Raw genomic sequence first — 20,627 nt, 5'->3', positions numbered from 1 at the left:
AATTATTGTATTGTATTATTATATAAAATGTATATGTAGGTTATACAATGTACTGTACATTGATTCTGTATTGACTGAGATAATGCAAGACAAAAAAACAAAAATATGTTTCTGGGGAAACATAGGCATCGGTTCTGACTGTGTTATTTAGATACTACTGAAGAAAACAGCAACAAGAAGTCAACAACTATAAAAAGAATCAAGTCTTAATGCAGAGATCAAAACAAACACAACCTGTGCGTTTACATGCAAGTTCTTAAGCCGATTATGCTTAATAAGCCGAAAACGCACATGGTCATGTAAAGCGGTAACCTGTTTTCTTTTATCGTAGTAAGGTCATAAACGGCGTAAGCATAAACTGGTCGACACAGGTAGTTTTTTGCCTCTTACCCCGATTTTGCGCGGCATGTAAACACAATAAAATGCTTTCTGTCGGCTTATTAAAGTGCGCATGTGTGATACGTGACAGGAACGCATCATTAGTGCAGATTTAAGTGCATCTAGACAGAGCAAATGTTTTGCAGTAAAGAAGGAAATATAGGCCTATAAATGCTGCATTTATAACTCCATGAGAAGATAATATATGAGCTGTAAGTTTCCCTAAGACATGTTGAAAGCTTTATTTAACATCACAACTGACAATGTATGGAATACTCGGAGTCACATACACAAATGATTGTATTTTGAAGTCACTACAGGGAAATAACCTGATTTGTTAATAAAGTCAAGTAAACGCAGCTTATACTTGCAATGTCAGGGGGCTGTTTCATAAAACAAGTTTGCCAAATAAGCCAGGTTTATTTCAGTTAGTCTGACCTCTTGTCAGCAGTTTAGGGCAAAACATCAGACCAGGAAAGTCCTCTGGCTATGTAATTCACAAAGGTTTTTGACAAAGTATTGCAGTATATACAATTGTTGAACTTGCATAACCAAACCGGTTTATATATGCTGTAAGCTCTACAAACAGTCTTTAGCATTTCACATTCTAACTTGCGCCTTTTCCAAAATATTCCAAAACTGTATGACTAATTTTCCAGTTCTGGGTATGGGCTGCAGTAAAGTGAGGGCTGGGGTTAAACTGCCCCCCCATGACATCTGCTGCTGATTCTCCAGGAGCACACACACACACACACACACACACACCTGCTAATGTCATCAGGGAGAATGAAATGACATTTCCACTTCAAATCAAACCCCACAGCTGATGGAAAATGCAGGTGAACTTCCTCCCTCCTTTCTTCTCTCCTTTGCTCTGCATCATTCTCACTTTCACTCCTCATGCCTCTTCATCTCTGTTTTTCTTGCATTCTCCAGTTTGTTTGTTTTTTGTTGTTTTTGCCTCTCTGTTCCTCTCAGCAGGGGTTGCAGACTGTTGTGTGAGGTTTTCTAATGTTGGAAAAGCTCAGAGTGCGTCGCGTTTAATCAGCTTTCCATTTGTTAATCTTCACAAGTCTGAAAGCACATGGCTAGACATGGAAATAATTATATAATCATTATGCTATACCAACATGTTTGCTTCCATCCGTTGACTCATTTGAATAATTTCCAGGATTTTGACTTGATTTTATGAGTTTTTAGAATTTCAACTTCATTTGTTTCACAAGTAAATTACACAAAATTATAGAGGTTGGAGTACCACATCAAATCAAAACTGACATATTACCAATGACAATGTATAAAATCTATATAATTGATGACTATTGGAATATACATTTTGTAATGATTTGTACGGTTAAATATGTGTAGAAAAAGTTTGCACATGCGTCACTTAATCTAATGCCCAACAATTAAATGAATTAACAGCAATTTGTAGGAAGAAGGGTAAATTAATAGAACAACAATAAAGATAAATGTGACCTCAATAAACTAGTCTGGTTAAGTCATAAGTGTCATGTCATGATCAAAAGAGCTGCCTGAACCCTTGAATGAAGGCTGTTGAGTATTAGGAGTCTGGAAAGGGATGAAGGGTATTTATCAAAGGGAAGGCTGCATCCTAGTGAGGATGTGTCCTTCCTAGACCAGTCCTTCTGATGCTTCATGACTAGAGTCCTTCTAAGCATCAAACGCTAGAATGAGATGGTCTAGTAAGTGTGCATGGCCATATATGTTTCTGCCTCCCTGGTTACAGAACGAAAAAACTATTCAAATGATAATTTGAAGAACAATTTACTTATATTAACTTACTGTATTAATGCAGTACAGGTAATGACAACGGTCTGTGGCCTCCCAGTGCTTTACTAACGCACAGTTTAGCATTATGTGATTCATTTACAACACGAAAGAAAACATATTGCATTCATCTCAAAAAACACTTTTCTTACATAACATAATGAAATTGAATAAGCTCAGTCTTGATTTATTTTCAGCAAATTCATTTTTCATGAATTGGATGGAATCTATGCAAAGGATTGTCGGCGATTGAAGGACGTGAAGGATGCACCAGATGCATCTTTCAAAACAGGCTCAATAAAGGACATGAAATGCAGACTGTCTTCTAAGGATCCTTCAAATTGAGACATCCTTTGACAAAGCTTGATGACGTGGCAGCCTAGATATGCAGCCCAAAATGGATGTGCTCTTCCATTTGAGAAACACCCTTATAGCCATCTCTAACTTCTTTAAATCCTCTATTCCAATGTATCTGAAATAACCTACAAATGGAGAAGGTTTCAGACCACTGGTAATCTGTCCAGGCTGGACCACTTCACTAAACTCACCTCAGAGCAGAGCACAAGATGCTTCAGAAAGTCTCAAAGAACCCTAGGATGATATCAGGGGATCTACTCTGTGATGCAATAGTGTGGATAAGCACTGCCTCCGCAGAAGAAGATAAACACCTGCCTCTACATCGCTGCCCGTTTAGTTCCGCCCAATGATTTGCGCATGTAGTATTTTCAAGAGAGGCAAATGTGCAGGTCTGCGCAGAAACCAAACTATAATGATGGGTTTATTTCAGTTAGTCTGACCTCTTGTCAGTTGATTTGGTTCAAAATAAGTCAGACTAGCTGAAATAAGCCTGGCTTATTTGGTAAACTTGTTTTATGAAACAGGCCCCTGGTTACTGATGTGCATGTAAACGGGGAAAGCTGGTTATTTTGATAAGCGGATATTTGTTAGTTATCAGTTTACTGGTGTGCATGTAAACGTGCTCAATATCATATGCATGACTAAAAGGCGAACCTTACAATCTTTCAGCTATTTGATCATCTGTATCTGAAATAAAGGTGGAAAAAGAGGCAGATGAATCACGCACATACACGACAGAGAGGGCTAATTGCTTGAGTTTGAGTAATTTTTAGTGACAAGAGACATCAGGCTGAACTTCACACTCATCATTTATCCTGACAGTCTGAGTCAAGGGCATCCTGATATTTTTCAAAACAGGAGCTGAATTAAGATTGAAGTCTATATACTACACATACAGTACCACTTACTGTCACCACTGTGATTAATGGATTATTTGATATCTCTAAGCATTATCAAAAACTGATGCTGAACAATATTCATTTTCTAGAGCAACACATTTTCACAACTGCTCAAACTGCCATAATAAGAAAATATAGACATTTCTTGATTACCATGACAACGTTGGCGAGGTGGGCGGAGACCAGAGCGTAGACTCCGCCTGATGAACCGACCACAGGTGCTGTCATGTCCATCACTGACACTGCCAATGAACCTGCAGGAAGGCAATGCAGACAAAAGTCACCATGACACAAACTTATGTTCAGGCATCACCAATATTTTCACTTTCTTATAAACTGGAGTCATTATCATATGAAACAAAACCACTGTTAAGCACTGACAAAATAACATTTGAACTAATGATGGCAAATGAGATTTAAAAGTTGGCAAATGGAAAGAGTATCAGTGAACAATGACTTAAAAGCTATTGTAAGTTCATGAGACATTCTGCCTAAGATCTCCTTTTGTGTTTCCCAGAAGAAAGAAAATAATGGGGTTGGAATGGGTACGGAAAATACAAAATTGTAATAAAACTATTCCTTAATGTGGGTGTTTTAATGAAATCAGAACAAACTGAAACTTGATTTACTGTATCAAGGCATCCCTGTAAAGATTTTATTCATAACACATAACTCTTGAGGCTTTATGATAGCTTCCTGCTGATTCTCATGACATATCTGCAAGATTATCTAAATCCAGTTGAAGAATTAATTTTAAAATATTTACAGTATTTTCAAATATAACATATTTTTCAAAATATGTATTTATTATCATTTTTTTTTTTATTATGTACAATTATTAATTTAAAAATGCAGGTTGCACAATGCACCATATGTTTATTCTGTGGGTAAACACACACACACACACACAAATGCAAAAACAAGAAAGTTCTGAATCTGGTGAAAATTAGGCACCCTTTTGATCATGTTATTTGGATACTACTAAAGAAAACAGCAATATCAAGTGAACAAGTGTAAAAAGTGTACCGTCTGTATGTGGAGATGAAAACAAACACGCAACCTCTAATTACTATATCAAGTTTCTCTAGGCAGAGAACGGCAGCGCCTTGTGAAGATGTCATTATGTACATCCACATTCACACAGTGCATACACGCATTGTGATCAGACTTGCACACCACTGTTGATGAATGTGAAATACTAGTAGAGGGATGTGACTTAGTGACACCTCATGGGGTTATTTCATCGTTAACTGACCTTTTCATGTTTCTGTAGCTGCAATGCATATATCTCTACAACTTTTTAATGTTTTAATAGGACATCCATGTGCTAATGAAGGAATTTAAATGTGCAGAAGAACCATCAGATATTAAAAGTATAATTCACTAAAAAAATAAAATATACCAAATATTTATGATTGGGGAGAAACAAATGTAATAAATAAATAGTCTTTGCATTGCCTTCCTTCTGATCCCAATATTAGGAAAGAGTGGATGAACTTTATTTTTTAATGAAGTTCCAGACCGCGTCAGAAAGAACTTGGTCCTTTGTTCACTTCATTTTACCAAGGATTAGTTTACAAACAAGGTACAATTCAGACGGGGGATTTTCAGAAAGATTGAAACGAAAAGATGATGATATGCCAACTATATTAGATCCGACAGTTATGTCGCAACACACAAGTTCGAGTGACTGTTTTTATTACGTGATCACTATTGATTTGTCTGTTAAACAGATCATTTGATATGAGTATTTATGCCTAACCCATGTTTTAACCTAAATCACAACAGTGTCCATCTGTGAAGGATGTAGGCTGTCAAACATACACAACTATTAGCTAGTCATAGCAGTGGGCGTTTACTTCCGAGTCTACAATCCGCCACGCCTATTCAAACAGAGCAATCTGATGAGGGGGGTCAAAAACAGGACCGAAAATATCCTATTACTTCTAAATTGATGTTTTTTGATGTAAAATTCTTGATAACATTATTTAACTGAGTGGATCTCAGAGAACAGTACAAAATAAAAAACACAGTTCATGACCCCTTTAATTTGTGCTCAGTCAGTCTTACAAGTAGAAGTGACAAATCTGTGTTGGCTGAATAAGTCCTACATCCAAATAATTGTTGATTTTGTGAAGTTGCTCCAGAACAATCATATGACCATTTAAAAAAGGGTGCACAAATCTGCATGTGAGGTCAGCAAGGAAGAAGCCTCTGCTTTCAAAAAAGAACAGCAAGACAAAATGGATGTTTGCAATCCAACACAAGTAGAACAGGAGTTCTGGAAAAATGTGATCTGGACAGACAAGTCAGAGATGGAGTGGTTTGGCCACAGCTGCAAAAGTAATGCTTAGCAAAAAAACGTTTGAAAATGCATTTTGAAAAATTTCAGTTCTAAGTTAAAAGAGCAAGAAATTTTCCCATGTTCCCATGACTAAAGAATGTCCTTTTTACATTCCTTTTTAAAGTTCCTAATTTTGTTTTGGAGGTTTAAATGCATTTAAGGTCCAAGAACACTTCAATTTTCTCATAATATACAATGCAGCATTAGCTCTTTCACTGAAATGGCTTGTTTAAGGATCCGGTCTCTCTAAACCAGTCCTTTCCAAGCACCTATTCTGCTCTGACTAGTCAGATGGCCCAGTCTGTTGTGATTGATCTACTGCTAACAGTGCATGACGAAAACTAAACTCCCTTTACCATATCTGAATGCCAGCTCAGCAGGCTTTCTCAGCTGTTGTATACACATTGATATAAACAGTATCAAAATCTTGCTCCACACTGTATCACTACTCAAAGTAGTAAGAATAAGACTTAATCTGCATTAATCAACACAATTTTAGGTAATAGTGGGCCCACAGTATTTCAAGACAATAATTTGAGTTGGCAGAAGGTGACAGCTGTGCACTGGGTGTACACATATAAAACAAACTACATGTTTTGAATACTCGGTAGAAAATATGCACATAAATGATTAATCATATATACAGGTTGTGACCCAGCGGCGCAAGACAAATAAAGTGGGTACTGCTTTATCTTTAGTGAATAAGCATTTTGCAAATCCCATGTTGAACTCAGCAAGATTTGAGAAGCAGTCGTCAGTAAAATGACAGGGACACCACAAAAGGTTGGAGTTATACTGCTGTGGTGTCACTGTAAAAATTAATTGTAACCACTGACTATTCACATCCTCATCCTTTGGGAGTACATGCAAAGTGATTTTTACTTTTGCAGTGCAGAGAACAGCATCTTCTAGATATGACAACAACACAAACCAAACTCTTCCAGGCTACAGCGACAGTTTTTGAGGGCGGGTCAAAGTACACATTGTTCACAGGCAGCCAAAGAAGACTTTTGCAAATTATAGGAATTATGCAAATTTGTAACCTATGTAACCTTTCCTGTTTATGCAGGAATTAAGGTTTGGAATTACTGATGACACGTTTCAGACAGTTCAGTATTGGTGATTTCTTCTGGGAGACAATAACTCCAATTGTTGTGCACTTTGCTCTTTGAAATTTTGCAGACCTTTTACATTCACAAACAGCTATATTACACACTACATGAAAGGTAATACCTGAAAGAGCATAACAGGCACTTCAAGGAGATTGCACTAAAAAAAACACACGTTCTCATCACAAACAGAAAACCTAAAAAAATATATGCTGAGTTTGACTCACCTGCCAGTACGCCACACGCATACACCAGGCCAATTCTCAAAGCTCCATGGACCATCTCTAATGGCACACCCACCAAAAGTTGCATGGCCATATTTAGACCCAGGTGTTCAATTCTGAAACATATACATCAGCATTAGCACAATTACAGATGTCCCTGAGAAAGGGATTAATATTTTTTCCCCAGATTAGATTAGATTAGAGTGTCTGTATATTTAGTTATTTTCAGAAGTTGCTAGATTTTACAATTTGGTGCACTCCCATAAAAACCTCCTTCTGTTTACCATATTTGATGTGCTGTATGTATCTATGTATTTGCGCTCATTAATGTTTATACGTGAATAAAAGCCTCAATTAAATCTGTTTATCATATAACGTAATCATATCTTTTCAGAAGACTTGGATTAAATCGCTCTAGTCATTTGGATTACTTTCACAATATCTTCATGCACTTTTTGAAGGTTGCGTGGACTTTTTCCTTGAATATTCTCTAATTGATCACATATCATAAGAGCAAAAATTTATATGATTACTGTACCACCACCTGCCCTTATCAACCTCCAGATGCCAGTGGTGAACTCAAGAATATCTGGTTATTTAAACAGTCAATAGGTAACTTTAACTGACGCTATTAGGTTTAATTAGCAGAGAACAGTTTTTCATTTTTGTTTCTTTACAAGCTCCTCTTTCAATAAACCTTAATTTATGGAAGAACTGAAAATGCTGTTGCTGTGATCTTACATAAAATTTTCAAATACATGTCAGAAAAGAGTAATGTGTCAGAGATGAGGCCTGTAGTGGGTGTGCTCTGACACACAAGTGGCCTGATTCTGGCATGAGTCATTTCCCAATTCCACCCCTGTTCCAACTTTGTTTAGTCCAGCTTCTTTTCTAAAGCCCTGTTCACTTCACCAACTGCTCTAATTCTTTGACTTTCAGTACTGCACATGGAAAACAGTTACACTCGAAGTCCTTCACATCTACAACAGCATAGTGACATATCTGGGTGACAGAAAAAACTACAGATAATGTTCCTCATGTCACATACTTGGCTCTCCTCAACATTGCCAAACAGATCCGATAGAAGCCCAGTGGGGCAAAATCTGGACCCAGATCTAAAATAATAAGAAGCAGGACAAGGTCAGAATAATTATCCGCATAGAACAAGGACCTGAAATTCACTAAGCTTCAGATAACTGGGGCATATAACTTAAGTCATGGTGTAGGATGATCATACAGAGCTAAAAGAAAGAATCACTGACAAACAGCTTATTCAATCAGGATGATGATGAAGACATTAGCCTGACAGACAAAAGAAACAAAGAAATGAAACTGAAGATAAAGAGCCTTTAATAAAATATCTGAACTGAATGTGAACATCTCTGAATATGTTGCCCAATCTTCAGTACAAGCACTCTCCATCTTTCACAACAAAAGACAGTTCATGTTCCCAGAAACAGCATATAAAAGTAACTCAATTAGTTATCAGGACAATCTGCATGAATGATCTTGAATTATGAATGACTAGGGGTCTGATCTGAAACTGATCTCTGCTTCAACAAAACCCACAGTTTCCAGAATAAAAGATAATTAAATCACTGCCATGAAAAGATTGAAATATGAGGGAAAATTTGTATTTCCCTTACCAAAAAGTAGTATACTTCAAGTTTATTTTAGTAAGTATACTTAAGTAAAGTTCAAGTATATGTTTAAGTATACTTTATGTAGTAAGTATACAAATATCAGTGTACTAGTAGTATACTTGTAAGTGTACTATTTCAATACTCCTTGGGACTAAATTGGCCCACTTTCTAGTATATAAAAGTATACTCTAGTATATAAAAGTATACTTCCTAATTAATGCTGTTCAGTTGCTTTGACACAATCTGTATTGTTAAAAGCGCTATATAAATAAAGGTGACTTGACTTGACTTGACCATGCGATATCATCTGAGTCACAAACCTCCACCGGCCTCGCTCCGTTCCCACGGCTCTCGGCCCCGCCCCCACTCGTCACAGTATACTTTCCTATTTTTTTGTTTAAAAGAAGTATACTAATAGCACACTTGAATAAACTTCTTTTTCGTAAGGGAAAGCAAGAACACATTTCACACATTTTTCATGAAAATAGTATGTATACATACAATCACATACAAATGATACTGCATGTACATATTGTACTGTACTTTAATAAAGACGTGTGACAAATAATTCTGCTGTGGCTTTGTTTAGAACTATTTTTGTTAGCTGAGAAAGTAAGTGGCAACACTGTGTCTTGGTATTAACTTCTTGTTTATTGAACTGATCGTAATCATATTACCACATGAGATCAGAGCAACAACACTCTTGCTTTGCTCCTCCAGTAAACACAAATTCGCCTCTCATAAAAAATATATAATATAAATTTGTGAAGGAAAGAACATTTAAAAAGTTTAAAGATGTGATCCAGTGTATAGTTTAAATATTTAAATAATTTTTTTATAAGGAATAGCATTAGCATGTTGTGGAATAAAAATTAAGTGTGGTGAGATATATTAAAAGAATCTCAAAACTTTCAAGGACAGGATAATACCAAAAACAACGCACGTACAGTAAGTACCAGTTTTCTTCTGGCATTGACCTTTAAAATGGCCTTTACCCATCAGATTACAAGCAGAATCATGTGAAGGGGATTTAGAAAGGCAAAATAAAAAGGTTAGTGGACAATGCAAATAAGAACATTTCTGTTTCTGTTCCAAACAAAATGATGTTTGATACAACTGCTGATCATCTGAGATCATGTGGATGATATCGTGGTGTTTAATGCTGCAAATTCTGTGACACCATCTCAGAATGAGTCATGTCCTACCCACTGCTGCTGATGAAACCAAGTTAGAGAGTGACTTTTGAAAAGCCTGTGTCTGTGTGTTCTCCTATTGGGATTCTGTTGGTGCAGCAGACAGAGCGGATCACTAGCTTGGGTTAATGGGGAGATTACTCTGTAGATGAGTGTAATATAAAACATTAAACCCCACAGATCACAGCACATCAGGCACATCACAGGGCTCAAGCCCTCTATCAACCTGGGACACAGGCCTTCAAAAAAGCTTTTTGAAATGTGGTTTAATAGCATTTTTTTGTGCCTGAAAATGTTGCATTGAGGGTGTAAGCATTTTAAAATGGCAGAAAAGAAACAGCTAATCAAAACTGTATCTAAAAATGGCATGAATTAGCAGCAGTGAGCCACATTTTGAGGCTGCAATACTCTTGGATGATTTGAGATACAAATACATATTTAAATTACAACAGGGAAAAGGGGAATGTATTTGTTAAGTACCATGAACGCCTGATATGCATGTGAGAAAGGTTTTTATTCCTGCTTAATTACAGCTCTCTGTATTCAGATTTATCAGTTGTAGCATTGAGCTGTCAACTATTTTTGTGCAATGACAACTAAACTGTAACACACCAGCTGTTTATCTCATAATCACTTAGAGATCTCTTTCTCTTTCCATACCAATTATTACAGTATCTCAAAAGCATTAACTATAAAATGTAGTAAATAGTTTGAGTTTAGTTTGAGCAAATTCAGCTTTTTTTCAGTTTCAAGAAAGTGAATGGTTTTAGGTGGTGTTTATGGTGACTTACAGTACACTACATGCAACAACTACCATGCTCTGGACAGGTTTAACTTTGGCCAAGAGATCATAAGAGATCTCATGATTACTGTATGTTAGCTAGCTAGAACAAAAGTAACTTGGATTTCAATTCAAGTCTTGTATAGAAATTAATATTTTAATATTGCTGCCAGGATGATTGTAATGGACTATTTTTCTTCAAAGGAAGTTTAAGCTAATCTTTATTTAACATTAAAATAATTTGAAATCAAATAAATATTTTATATTCATGCATTAATATAATTATATTAACATATGAGTTATTTTGTAATAATATAACTAGTGTGTAACTCACCCTGCGTGCATGAAGATGTAGCTAAGGTAGCGCCAGGCCTGAGCTCTGAGCTGCGGGTGGTATGGCAATGGGCCCTTCAGGAAGTATGGTGATGAGACTTGCAGAACCCAGCGGTTAAGTTGGAATCCGTAATACATAAAGACAACAACCTGAGGACAATGTGGAAAGCAAGAGCCTGTTACTAATGTGACACTTGTGCTGTCCTTCAAAACATAGTGGGCCACCTACAGCATTTTTAGGGCACTCTTCACACAATGGCTGTTCTAAATGGTAAGCGTTTTCAATATTGTTGAAAATAGTCCCTTATGCTCACCAAGGCTACATGTATCTGATCAAAAATACAGCAAAAACGGCAACACTGTGAAATATTACAATTTAAATCAATTTAAAAACAATTTAAAACCTTTTACTACTTTAATATGCTATCAAGTTCTTCAAGAATCATTCCAATTTGCTGTTTTGTATATTATGTATTAAAGCGATTAGCACAGTGGAGATGGTAAGAAAAATTTTAATGTTCAATATTAATAAACATTTCATTTACTACTAATTAATAAAAAATAATTATTGTAATTAAACATGTATTATTTTACCCAAAGTTTGTATTTTATGATTATTAGAGCATTAGCTTTATAGCTTATCAACATGCTCATGCCAAACCTTATGAAAATTAATTGCTAGTCAAGCCACCCATGCAGGGGGTACAGTGACTTGGACTCAGTGGATACCACTGTCACCTCACACCAAGGCTTCCCCGGTTCAGGTCTTGGTTGAGCTGGAAGGCCTTTTAATTTAGAGCTTGCATGCTCTCCTGTGTATTTCTCTCTGGGTACTCCCACAGTCTTCCCCACAATCTGCAGCTTCAGTAGCTGTACATGTAGGCATTGAGGCAGCTTACTAGAATCTGTTGAGCTTTGATTCATATTATCTCCTACTGAAAAGTGGGGCCTCGTATAAATATTTACATATCACTTGCATTTCTGCTAGAACTGGAGGAATATTTTCAATTTAATGACTCTCAAATGCATTATTTGTTCATTCATTTTAAAGGAGAGTTCAAGCACATACATCTGACTATAGTGTGCTCTCTAGTGACTAATCTATTTAGAACAGCAGTAATGGACCCACTTTATACAGTATTACATGTTTTAAACTACATGTACTAACATGTAAATAAAGTAAACCATTTGATACAGTCTCTCGGTTGTGTTTTTATATTGTTTTACCTATGTACTTAATTTCTGTGTTTACATGTATAATTACAGTAACAACCCATACCCCTTAAACCACCTTTAAACCAAACCCGTCTATAACTTTACCCTTATCCCACCTCAACAGCGAAAGTGCTTTACAATCCAACATGGACACAATAAGTACACTACACTATTTTTTAACATAAGTAGCCTACATAGTAGTTAAAGTCACCTACTATAAAGTGAAAAGCATATCTGCTGTTCTGTTTTGAGGTAAAAAAAAAAAAAACCCAACTCATTTCTAGTTTTATAGAATCAGTAGAAAATATTTTTTTTCTTTTAATAATCTTCAATAGTAAAGTTTATTCTTACCTCTGCTATAGTGATGGCCAGCATAAGCCATGGTGGTGGACAGTAGGTGTAACTGTCAAAGTACCACTTGCGGTCCACCTCTCTTGGCAAAGTCTCATAGGCAACATGACGCACAAGTCTCCGAGACAGACCCAAGCCCACTTCCTCTCTTAGCGCGGAATTCCTGAGCTGCCGACTCCCCTGCAGGATCGCTCGACGGAAACTGTTTGAGCGCTTGTTGCTCATCTGAAAAAAAAAAAAAAAACATGACACAAACTGACCAGTCATGTTTATCAGCACTTTTCTTGTAAATATGCAAATGATCATGTAACAGTAACAAAGTCAATCAAGTTTTTATATACAGGCAGGCACAAACTTTTATATGTGTCTGTGAGAGCATTTACTGTAATCCTTAATAATATTTATGTATGTTTTTTCTCATTCAGAATCTGTGACTAGACTAATTCACCACCTGGGTTTTTTTGGGAAATATCCCTGATGTTATTGGTCTATGAGCTGTCTTTCTGTCTTTGACAGTGCACCCTATCACACATCCCATGCCCACCCCTTCTCTGCCACAGACAGAATGCCACTGTTGTCACTTAGCAACCGATTAAAGATTCCACACTCATCTCCAAGTCTCAGAGCAGCTGTGTAACAAACAGTGTGTAAGTTATTGCGTGTGTGTGTGTGTGTGTGTGTGTTTGTGCGTATGACACAATGCTGTTCAAACAAGCTTTTCACTGCTGAGGCAAAAAGCCCTCCTCAAAAACCTGGAATGTTCTTTTATCCCATGCCAGGAATACAGGTCATGCATTATGTAAGTTGTGGAAGAGGCTCTGAGAAGGATGAAGAAATTTAGTTGGAAAGCCCCTAAAGACGTTGCCTTTGCCATCACATTGGGACCAAATGAAATAGTTTAAAACATGACTAAGCTGACCTACAAAGCTTGTATTTTCACGATTCACACGGTAAAGCTATAAAGACTATTTACTCTGTTAAATACAGTAAAGAAACCAACTTTGTGAAAAACTAAAGCCAGAAAATAATGAACGCAGCCCCCCGTCTGGATAACAGCTCACCTCAAATGATATTCTGTAGAGGAATATGTACACACAGCCATCTGCAAGCTGTTTCAACTTATGTTTCATTTGTTTGATATAGATATACACATGGACACACAAAACAAAATAAGTACACACACTGACCAGATTTGATATAGATTATAATTGAAAAATTAAGGATCAGAGTTTTTTTTAAATAATACTTTAATTCAGCTAGGGTTCATTAAACTGATCAAAGGTGACAGTCAAGTCTTTCAGCTTAAATTCTGTTCTTTTGAAATGTTCAGTTCATCAAAGAATCATCAGAAAAAAAAATGCATCATGGCTTCCTCAAAAAATGTAAGCAGCACTATCGTTTTCAGGTGTGATAATAAGAAATGTTACTTGTAATAATGTTAAATGTTACACAAATCAGCATATGTGACCATGGACCACAAAACCAGCCATAAGTGTCAATTTTTTTAAATTGAGATTTATATATCACCTGAAAGCTGAATAAAAATGTTAAAAAAAATTCTGTTGATGTATGGTTTGTTAGGATAGGACAACATTTGGCCGAGATACAACTATTTGAAAATCTGGAATCTGAGGGTGCATAAAATCAAAATATTGAGAAAATCGCCTTTAAAGTTGTCCAAATGAAGTTCTTAGCAATGCATATTACTAATCAAAAATTAAGTTTTAATATATTTATGGTAGGAAATTGACTAAATATCTTCATGGAACATGATCTTTACTTAATATCCTAATGATTTTTGGCATAAAAAAAAAATCTATAATTTTGATGAATTTTGTTGGCTATTGCTACAAATATACCCGTCCGTGCGACTTATGACTGGCTTTGTGGTTCAGGGTCACATATTAGAATGAAAAAGGGTGTGTTGATAATGCAAAAGGACAATAGTAAACAGTCATTTTTTTCAGTTAAAGTCAGTTCATCATTGATTCAGTGATGTCGTCATCTAGTTCAGTTCAGTTTCATATATACTATATATTAATGAATAATTAGCAGGCATTTACATGATACTCCAATATACTTTAAAAGAATACCACGGTTTGTCTAAAAAAGCACAAAGGTACATTTGGTAATGCTTTAAAATAATGAACATTAATAAACATTTATCGATTTAAGTTAATATTAATTTATCCATATGCTGTTGTTCATTAATAATTAATGTTGTAATACATTAACTATTGTTAATGTATACATTTGGAAATGTTAAAAATGCATAGTGCAAACATTACCCAATAACATTAATAAACACTGAATGCTGTCAAATTTTTGTTTGTTATTTTTTTATTCATGATGCCTAATCTATATTCTTAACAATAACCAAATGAAAAGTGTTACCAGACTTTTTTGTTAGTGAATACTTGATTAACTCACTGAATATGGAAACATAACCGTATATTTATCATGATATGAAAGAAAAGGTTTTTGACTTATGTTGCTTACTTCAACCTCACAAACAACAAACTTTATAATTTCCTCCTACTGTTACACATCAGCTTTATTAAAAGATCTCACATTAACAGTTACAGTCTGTGTGCCATAACTCTTTATACACACACCTGATACTCACTTTACACATTCTCCACAAAAACAAACAGACATTAAGTGCTCCCTGGGATGCACTTTTCTGTGGCATAATGATTTGTTGAAGATTTTTGTGTTGGCTGTTTCCATGGAAACCACACAAGGAAAAGTCAAACAATATGGTATTTAGAGAGTACACACACAAATCATATTCTCTACTGTTGGGGCACCATGGTACAGCCAGCTAAAAGACTGTAAGGCTGAAGAAAAGAAAGAATTCTCAGAAAATGACATAATGGAGTGGTGCTGCCACACTTTAATTGCTTTCCATCACAGTGAACAAACATAATGGTGAAACATGGCTATTAATGCACGTATATAGAATTTTACATCCCCCCCAGTCTCCCTCTTGCATCTCCTTTGTACTGTTTTTTTTTCTCATCCCTTAAAATAAAAATTTCATCCACCACTAGTTATTACAATCTGTCTTTCCCCTGTATCTCTGTTCTCACATTGTTATAGTGGACAAAGAATGAGAGCTGTACAGGAACAAAAGGAGTGTAGAGACCCCAAATGCATGCTCCTCATTCCTCTCTGTCCCACTTTCACATGAACTGCTGCAGCCAATCAAAACACAGAATCTGATTCAAAGTTTCACTGCATTGCTTTATAGCACTATAGCTCTATTCTCCAGCCACTGTGGTGAACAATGCGACTCTTTGAAGAGTTGCTGCATGTGTGAAAGAAAGACTGAGAGAGAATGAGAAAGAGACAGGGAAAAGGGCAGAAGAGGGTGTGAGATTGAGGATGGGTGGCATTCAGATTTTCCCACAGATTTGATGGCATTCCCATGCAAGTGGAATGGAACATTCCATGTTTTGGCTTTTAGTTCAGGGTCAGAAGTTCTACAAACCTCACCTCAAGTTCATCTGCAGAACTCACCAGGTTAACAAAATCCTGGTAGCAGATCCTTCCATCAGCATTTCCGTCAGCCAGGGCAAGAAGAACCTCTAGCTTTTGGGGGTCCAGTTCTGATCCATGAGCCGCAAGCAGGTCTCGGAAACGCTCAGTACTGATGAAGCCTGAATTCTCTGGGTCATACTGAACATATACCACAGGAGAAACAGGAAATAAGAAATCATTTTCACATTTTGATTCTAAAACATTTCCACAACACTCACTGGTGAACATTATAAGAACAGTTAAAACAATTCAAAACAAATGTTGTCTGCCATCTTTGAACTCATAACATGATGATCTTCATTACTGAGGAATTTATCCACACTGTAAAAAATGACCGTGAATATAACGGTAAAAGACTGTAAAAATGCTACAGTAAAAACCGGTTAAATGGTTAACGGTAAATTCCCCTACTATATACGGTGAAAAACTGTATTGGACATTACATGTATTGGCTTGCTACCGTATTTTTTATGGTAAAATTCTGGCAACCACAGCTGCCGGTTTTTTACCATAAAATTTACAGATTTTTTTTTTACAGTGCATCGTTCCATCTGAGGACTATAAGCAGAGGGACATAACTTGATTTCATCTATTAAATAAGTTAGAAAATATATATTAGGGATTGCGAAATTAACTATATCTTAAGTGTCAAAAATACTGTACCATGAAATGCATGATATATAATGTTTTTCATAAAACTGTAGAAATAATTTTAAATATTAATGTTGTTTAATATGAACTTAAGAATACAGAAACATGGTGTTCAATGAAGAAGGTGGCCCTGATGCTTTCATTTACACAAAACAAAAGCAGCATCTGAACCGCCTCTGATACTAGGGCATTATAACCCTTTCATTCAGTTCTCTGTGATCTCTAACAACTGAACAGAACTTTCAGAGCTGATAGGAACTGAGCCACAGCACAAATGTCACACACAAAGTTTCTGGCAAAGTCCTGTTTATCCAGAAAGTCAGATGGGGTGTTAACAAAAGTAGAGTCATTTGCATTCTTTCTATGGCAAAATTTAATTATCAATTATTTATCATTGAAGCTCAACAAGTAAAATACCACCCACAATCAGTTCATAAGGCCACTGACAAAACATATTAATACATGTCAGATTATGTCCATAAAGTGTGTGAATAGTTGTTTTATTACGTATGTATGTATGTATGTGAGTTTATTGAGGCAAAAGTCATAGTTAATAGCAGTGTTCGAATAGAGGGGGGAATTGAGGATTGCTGTATTAAATTTAGACTTGCTCATGTTACATATGATATATTTATGCGTTTTTACAGCGTTGCTCATTATAACCAATCACACAAGATTCTGTTGAGCTTAGGACTGCAGTTGCCAATCAGAGGCGTTCAGATTGATTCAGACTAAAATTCGCGAATTCCCTCATCATAAGCAAGGAAGTGCAGATGTACGTACGATGTAAGTTAAGCAATGAGCCCCAAGAAGCCGTGGTTTACAGTGAATATATAACAGCTAAGGGGCATTGTTAAGCACGCGCGAAGCGGAGTGCCTACAACCCCCTTAGCTGTTATAAATTCACTGTAAACCACGGTTTTACGGGGCTTATTGCTTTTATAAAACGGTTATTCCATATACGTAGTAAGGTTTCACAAATTTGTAGAGTAATTTACAACAGCTTCGAACTTGGCTCAACCAATCAGAATCAAGGACCGGAACTATCCGTTTTATAAAGATTAATTTATCATACCGTGTATGGACAGCTTCATTGATTATAAGAGGAGTTATGAGTGCTTAAATACTAACTGCTAGACCGACTGCTCAATTAAGAGTGCATTCTTGAACTGCATGATTCAGTCTAATAAAATGCATTTAGAATGCTCCCAAAATTCAAGATATGGGGGCAGAAAATTTATATATTTATATAATTTCATATAGCCTAGTTAATAAATATCACACGAAAAGTGCCGTTTTTTCCCCGCAAAAATCACAAATTTGATATTGATTTTATACAACAATTCAATAAATTCAAGTAGTCACTATTAAGAGACTTTGTTTTAGACACCATATTGCCTATTTTTGCTCTATTTCGCCATCAAATGGTTCCAAACAAAGCCACAGCGCTGTTTTGCGTCTCTGAGCAACATGACGGTGTTTCGTTCCTGACTGAATCAACCGTTTAAATGAGCAATGACTCACTTATTAATAGTGACTTGCTGCCACCTACTGGCGGTTTTAATTTCACATTTAAAGTATATTTTCATAAAAAAAAAAAAATTTAATTTAAATATCAGTATTCAACATTATAGGATTAAAATATTATTTATATTTATAAAATATATTTATGCATTTCGTACTGCAGGTTAAAGCACCCCTAAATATCCCTCTAAGCTGCATTGTAAATACATCTAAATGCCACTTCAGATGCAGCTTTTGTGTTTCCTCTGCATTGCAAAGATGAATTTTGTTGATAATGATTTTATTTGTTTGGTAACAGCCCCAAATATCTTATTATTCTAACTGACTTTATTGATTAAATATAAGAATTTGACGCAAAAGATAATGCACACCTCTAGAAAAAATGACTTTATAAAGGTAACAATGCCCATAAGGGTAAAACATCTCTTTAAACTTTTTGGAAAAGATTAATTTCTGTCACAGCTGTGAACTGACCATCACACAGAATATGAAGAATATCAAAAACTTTAGGAGTTCGCTGTCTACGGCAGTCCTGCAGCGCAACACATTTAGCAAAATATTGTCTGATTATCGTTATCGATAAAATCCCAGAAAATATCGAGATATAATTTTTCGTCAATGTTGCCCACCCCTAGACTACATATGTAATTCTTCTTTGCTTAGTGATTGTTTGGCACACCTAATTCACTGATCATCGTAAAATAAGCTTTTATCTTAGAATTAGGTTTTCTCAACGATAACGAGGACAAGACAAAAAAAATTTATCGTATTTATATTTTATTTTATTTTATTTATTGAAGGGTGTGTGGTGGTGGGGGTCAAGAGCTTTGACACAATTCGAACACTGGTTAATAGTGACATTTGGTCCCCCAAACTAAAGTCTGACCATTGGGGCATACAAACATAAAAAATTGTGTTTAGGTAATCAGAAAGATAAGGATGGTTTAATGGCATAATGTCAATAACATGATCTGTGTCTGACATTGTGTTTAGTGTCATTGAGTCAAAGTTCAAAGAGCTCATCCTGTTTTAGTAATTGGTGTCAATGCGTCAGCCCTTCAGGCTTTCAAACATTCATTCACTGTTTGCTTGGGCAGCTAAGGTCATAAGGCACACACACACACACACACACACACACACACACACACCTCTTCTAAACTAGAGAATTTGCATATAAATATGGCTCAAGATTAATACACAGTTTACTAAACATTATTAAAGCTACGATCAATCGATCAATCTACACATACAGATACTGTGACAGATGGATCTGCATAAACCAAGAGAACAATTTTTTTCTCACTGAATGGGAAATTTGATGCTTTAAATGTAAGCTGGCCTGTCATGTTAATACAAAACATTCTGCAATGTCGGTTAGGTGATGCTACAAACTATTTACTTTACACAAGATTTGAAGGCAAATGTACTGTAATGTACAACCCTAATCTACCACTCAGTAGACTGTAATTTTTTTTAACCTTTTTTACTTATTTATTAATTTAACCAACAGCATGATGAAAGACTGATAAAGAATTATATTTATTATTATATGGATATATTATGGAATACACAAAATAAAAAAGATTAAATTAATAAATTAATTTCTAAATAATATTAATTTCTAATAATAAAGTTAATTTCTAATTATCACATGAATTATTAATAATGAAATTTTTTTTTATAGTTATTACATTAAATAACATAATATAGTTCATTAGGATGTACAGTTGCCAAGTAACACTGTAACCATGTGCATTCATATAGAATAGGGTGTCTATTCCTGCTCCTGGAGGACCAATGTCCTGCAGATTTTACCTCCAACCAGCTCCAACACAGTTTTGTGCAAGTTTCTAGTAATCCTGAAGACCTTGAGTAGCAGATTCAGGGGTGTTTAGTTAAGGCTCTAGGACATTCACCAGGGCAGTGGCCATCCAGGAACAGGTTTGGACACCCCTGATATAGAATGTGGGGTCACAGGTGTGCATTTATTGTCAATGGCTTCAAACATGGCTCATCCATTCAGAATTTATAGACGATCTGTTTGGTTGCACTTTATTTTACAGTACGTGCACTTGCGTGTACTTAACTAGGAAAGTACTGGGTAATATAATATCAAAAATAGCCTTAAACCTATACACTTTTTTTTTTTTATTTAGTAACTTTCAGGAGGGTGTACTCATTTTTGCAACACAACATTTTATCACTTTGATAAGAAAATCTTATTTTGCTGAATAATTTTGGCATTCTTCTTTGGTAATTGATCAAGCAGGCTTGTTGGAACATTACATCTC

The 20,627-nt window shown here is 35.7% G+C and overlaps 1 protein-coding gene across 1 annotated transcript in view; it reads right to left on the bottom strand.

Moving 5' to 3' along the window:
- Window positions 1–20,627, bottom strand: part of LOC107754871 (rhomboid-related protein 3-like) — a 66,520-nt gene that overhangs the window by 3,627 nt on the left and 42,266 nt on the right. The window contains exons 3-7 of the mRNA XM_016571483.1: window positions 16,117–16,299; window positions 12,619–12,843; window positions 11,054–11,202; window positions 7,106–7,218; window positions 3,579–3,679 (exon numbers count right to left, since the gene is read on the bottom strand). Coding sequence (XP_016426969.1) covers window positions 3,579–3,679; window positions 7,106–7,218; window positions 11,054–11,202; window positions 12,619–12,843; window positions 16,117–16,299 — 771 coding nt within the window. The remainder of the gene's footprint in view (window positions 1–3,578; window positions 3,680–7,105; window positions 7,219–11,053; window positions 11,203–12,618; window positions 12,844–16,116; window positions 16,300–20,627) is intronic.

This window comes from Sinocyclocheilus rhinocerous, unplaced genomic scaffold (assembly GCF_001515625.1).
Source record: "Sinocyclocheilus rhinocerous isolate Xijiao unplaced genomic scaffold, SAMN03320098_v1.1 scaffold4035, whole genome shotgun sequence".
Lineage (NCBI taxonomy): Eukaryota > Metazoa > Chordata > Actinopteri > Cypriniformes > Cyprinidae > Sinocyclocheilus > Sinocyclocheilus rhinocerous.
This window is presented reverse-complemented; position numbering and strand designations above follow the sequence as displayed.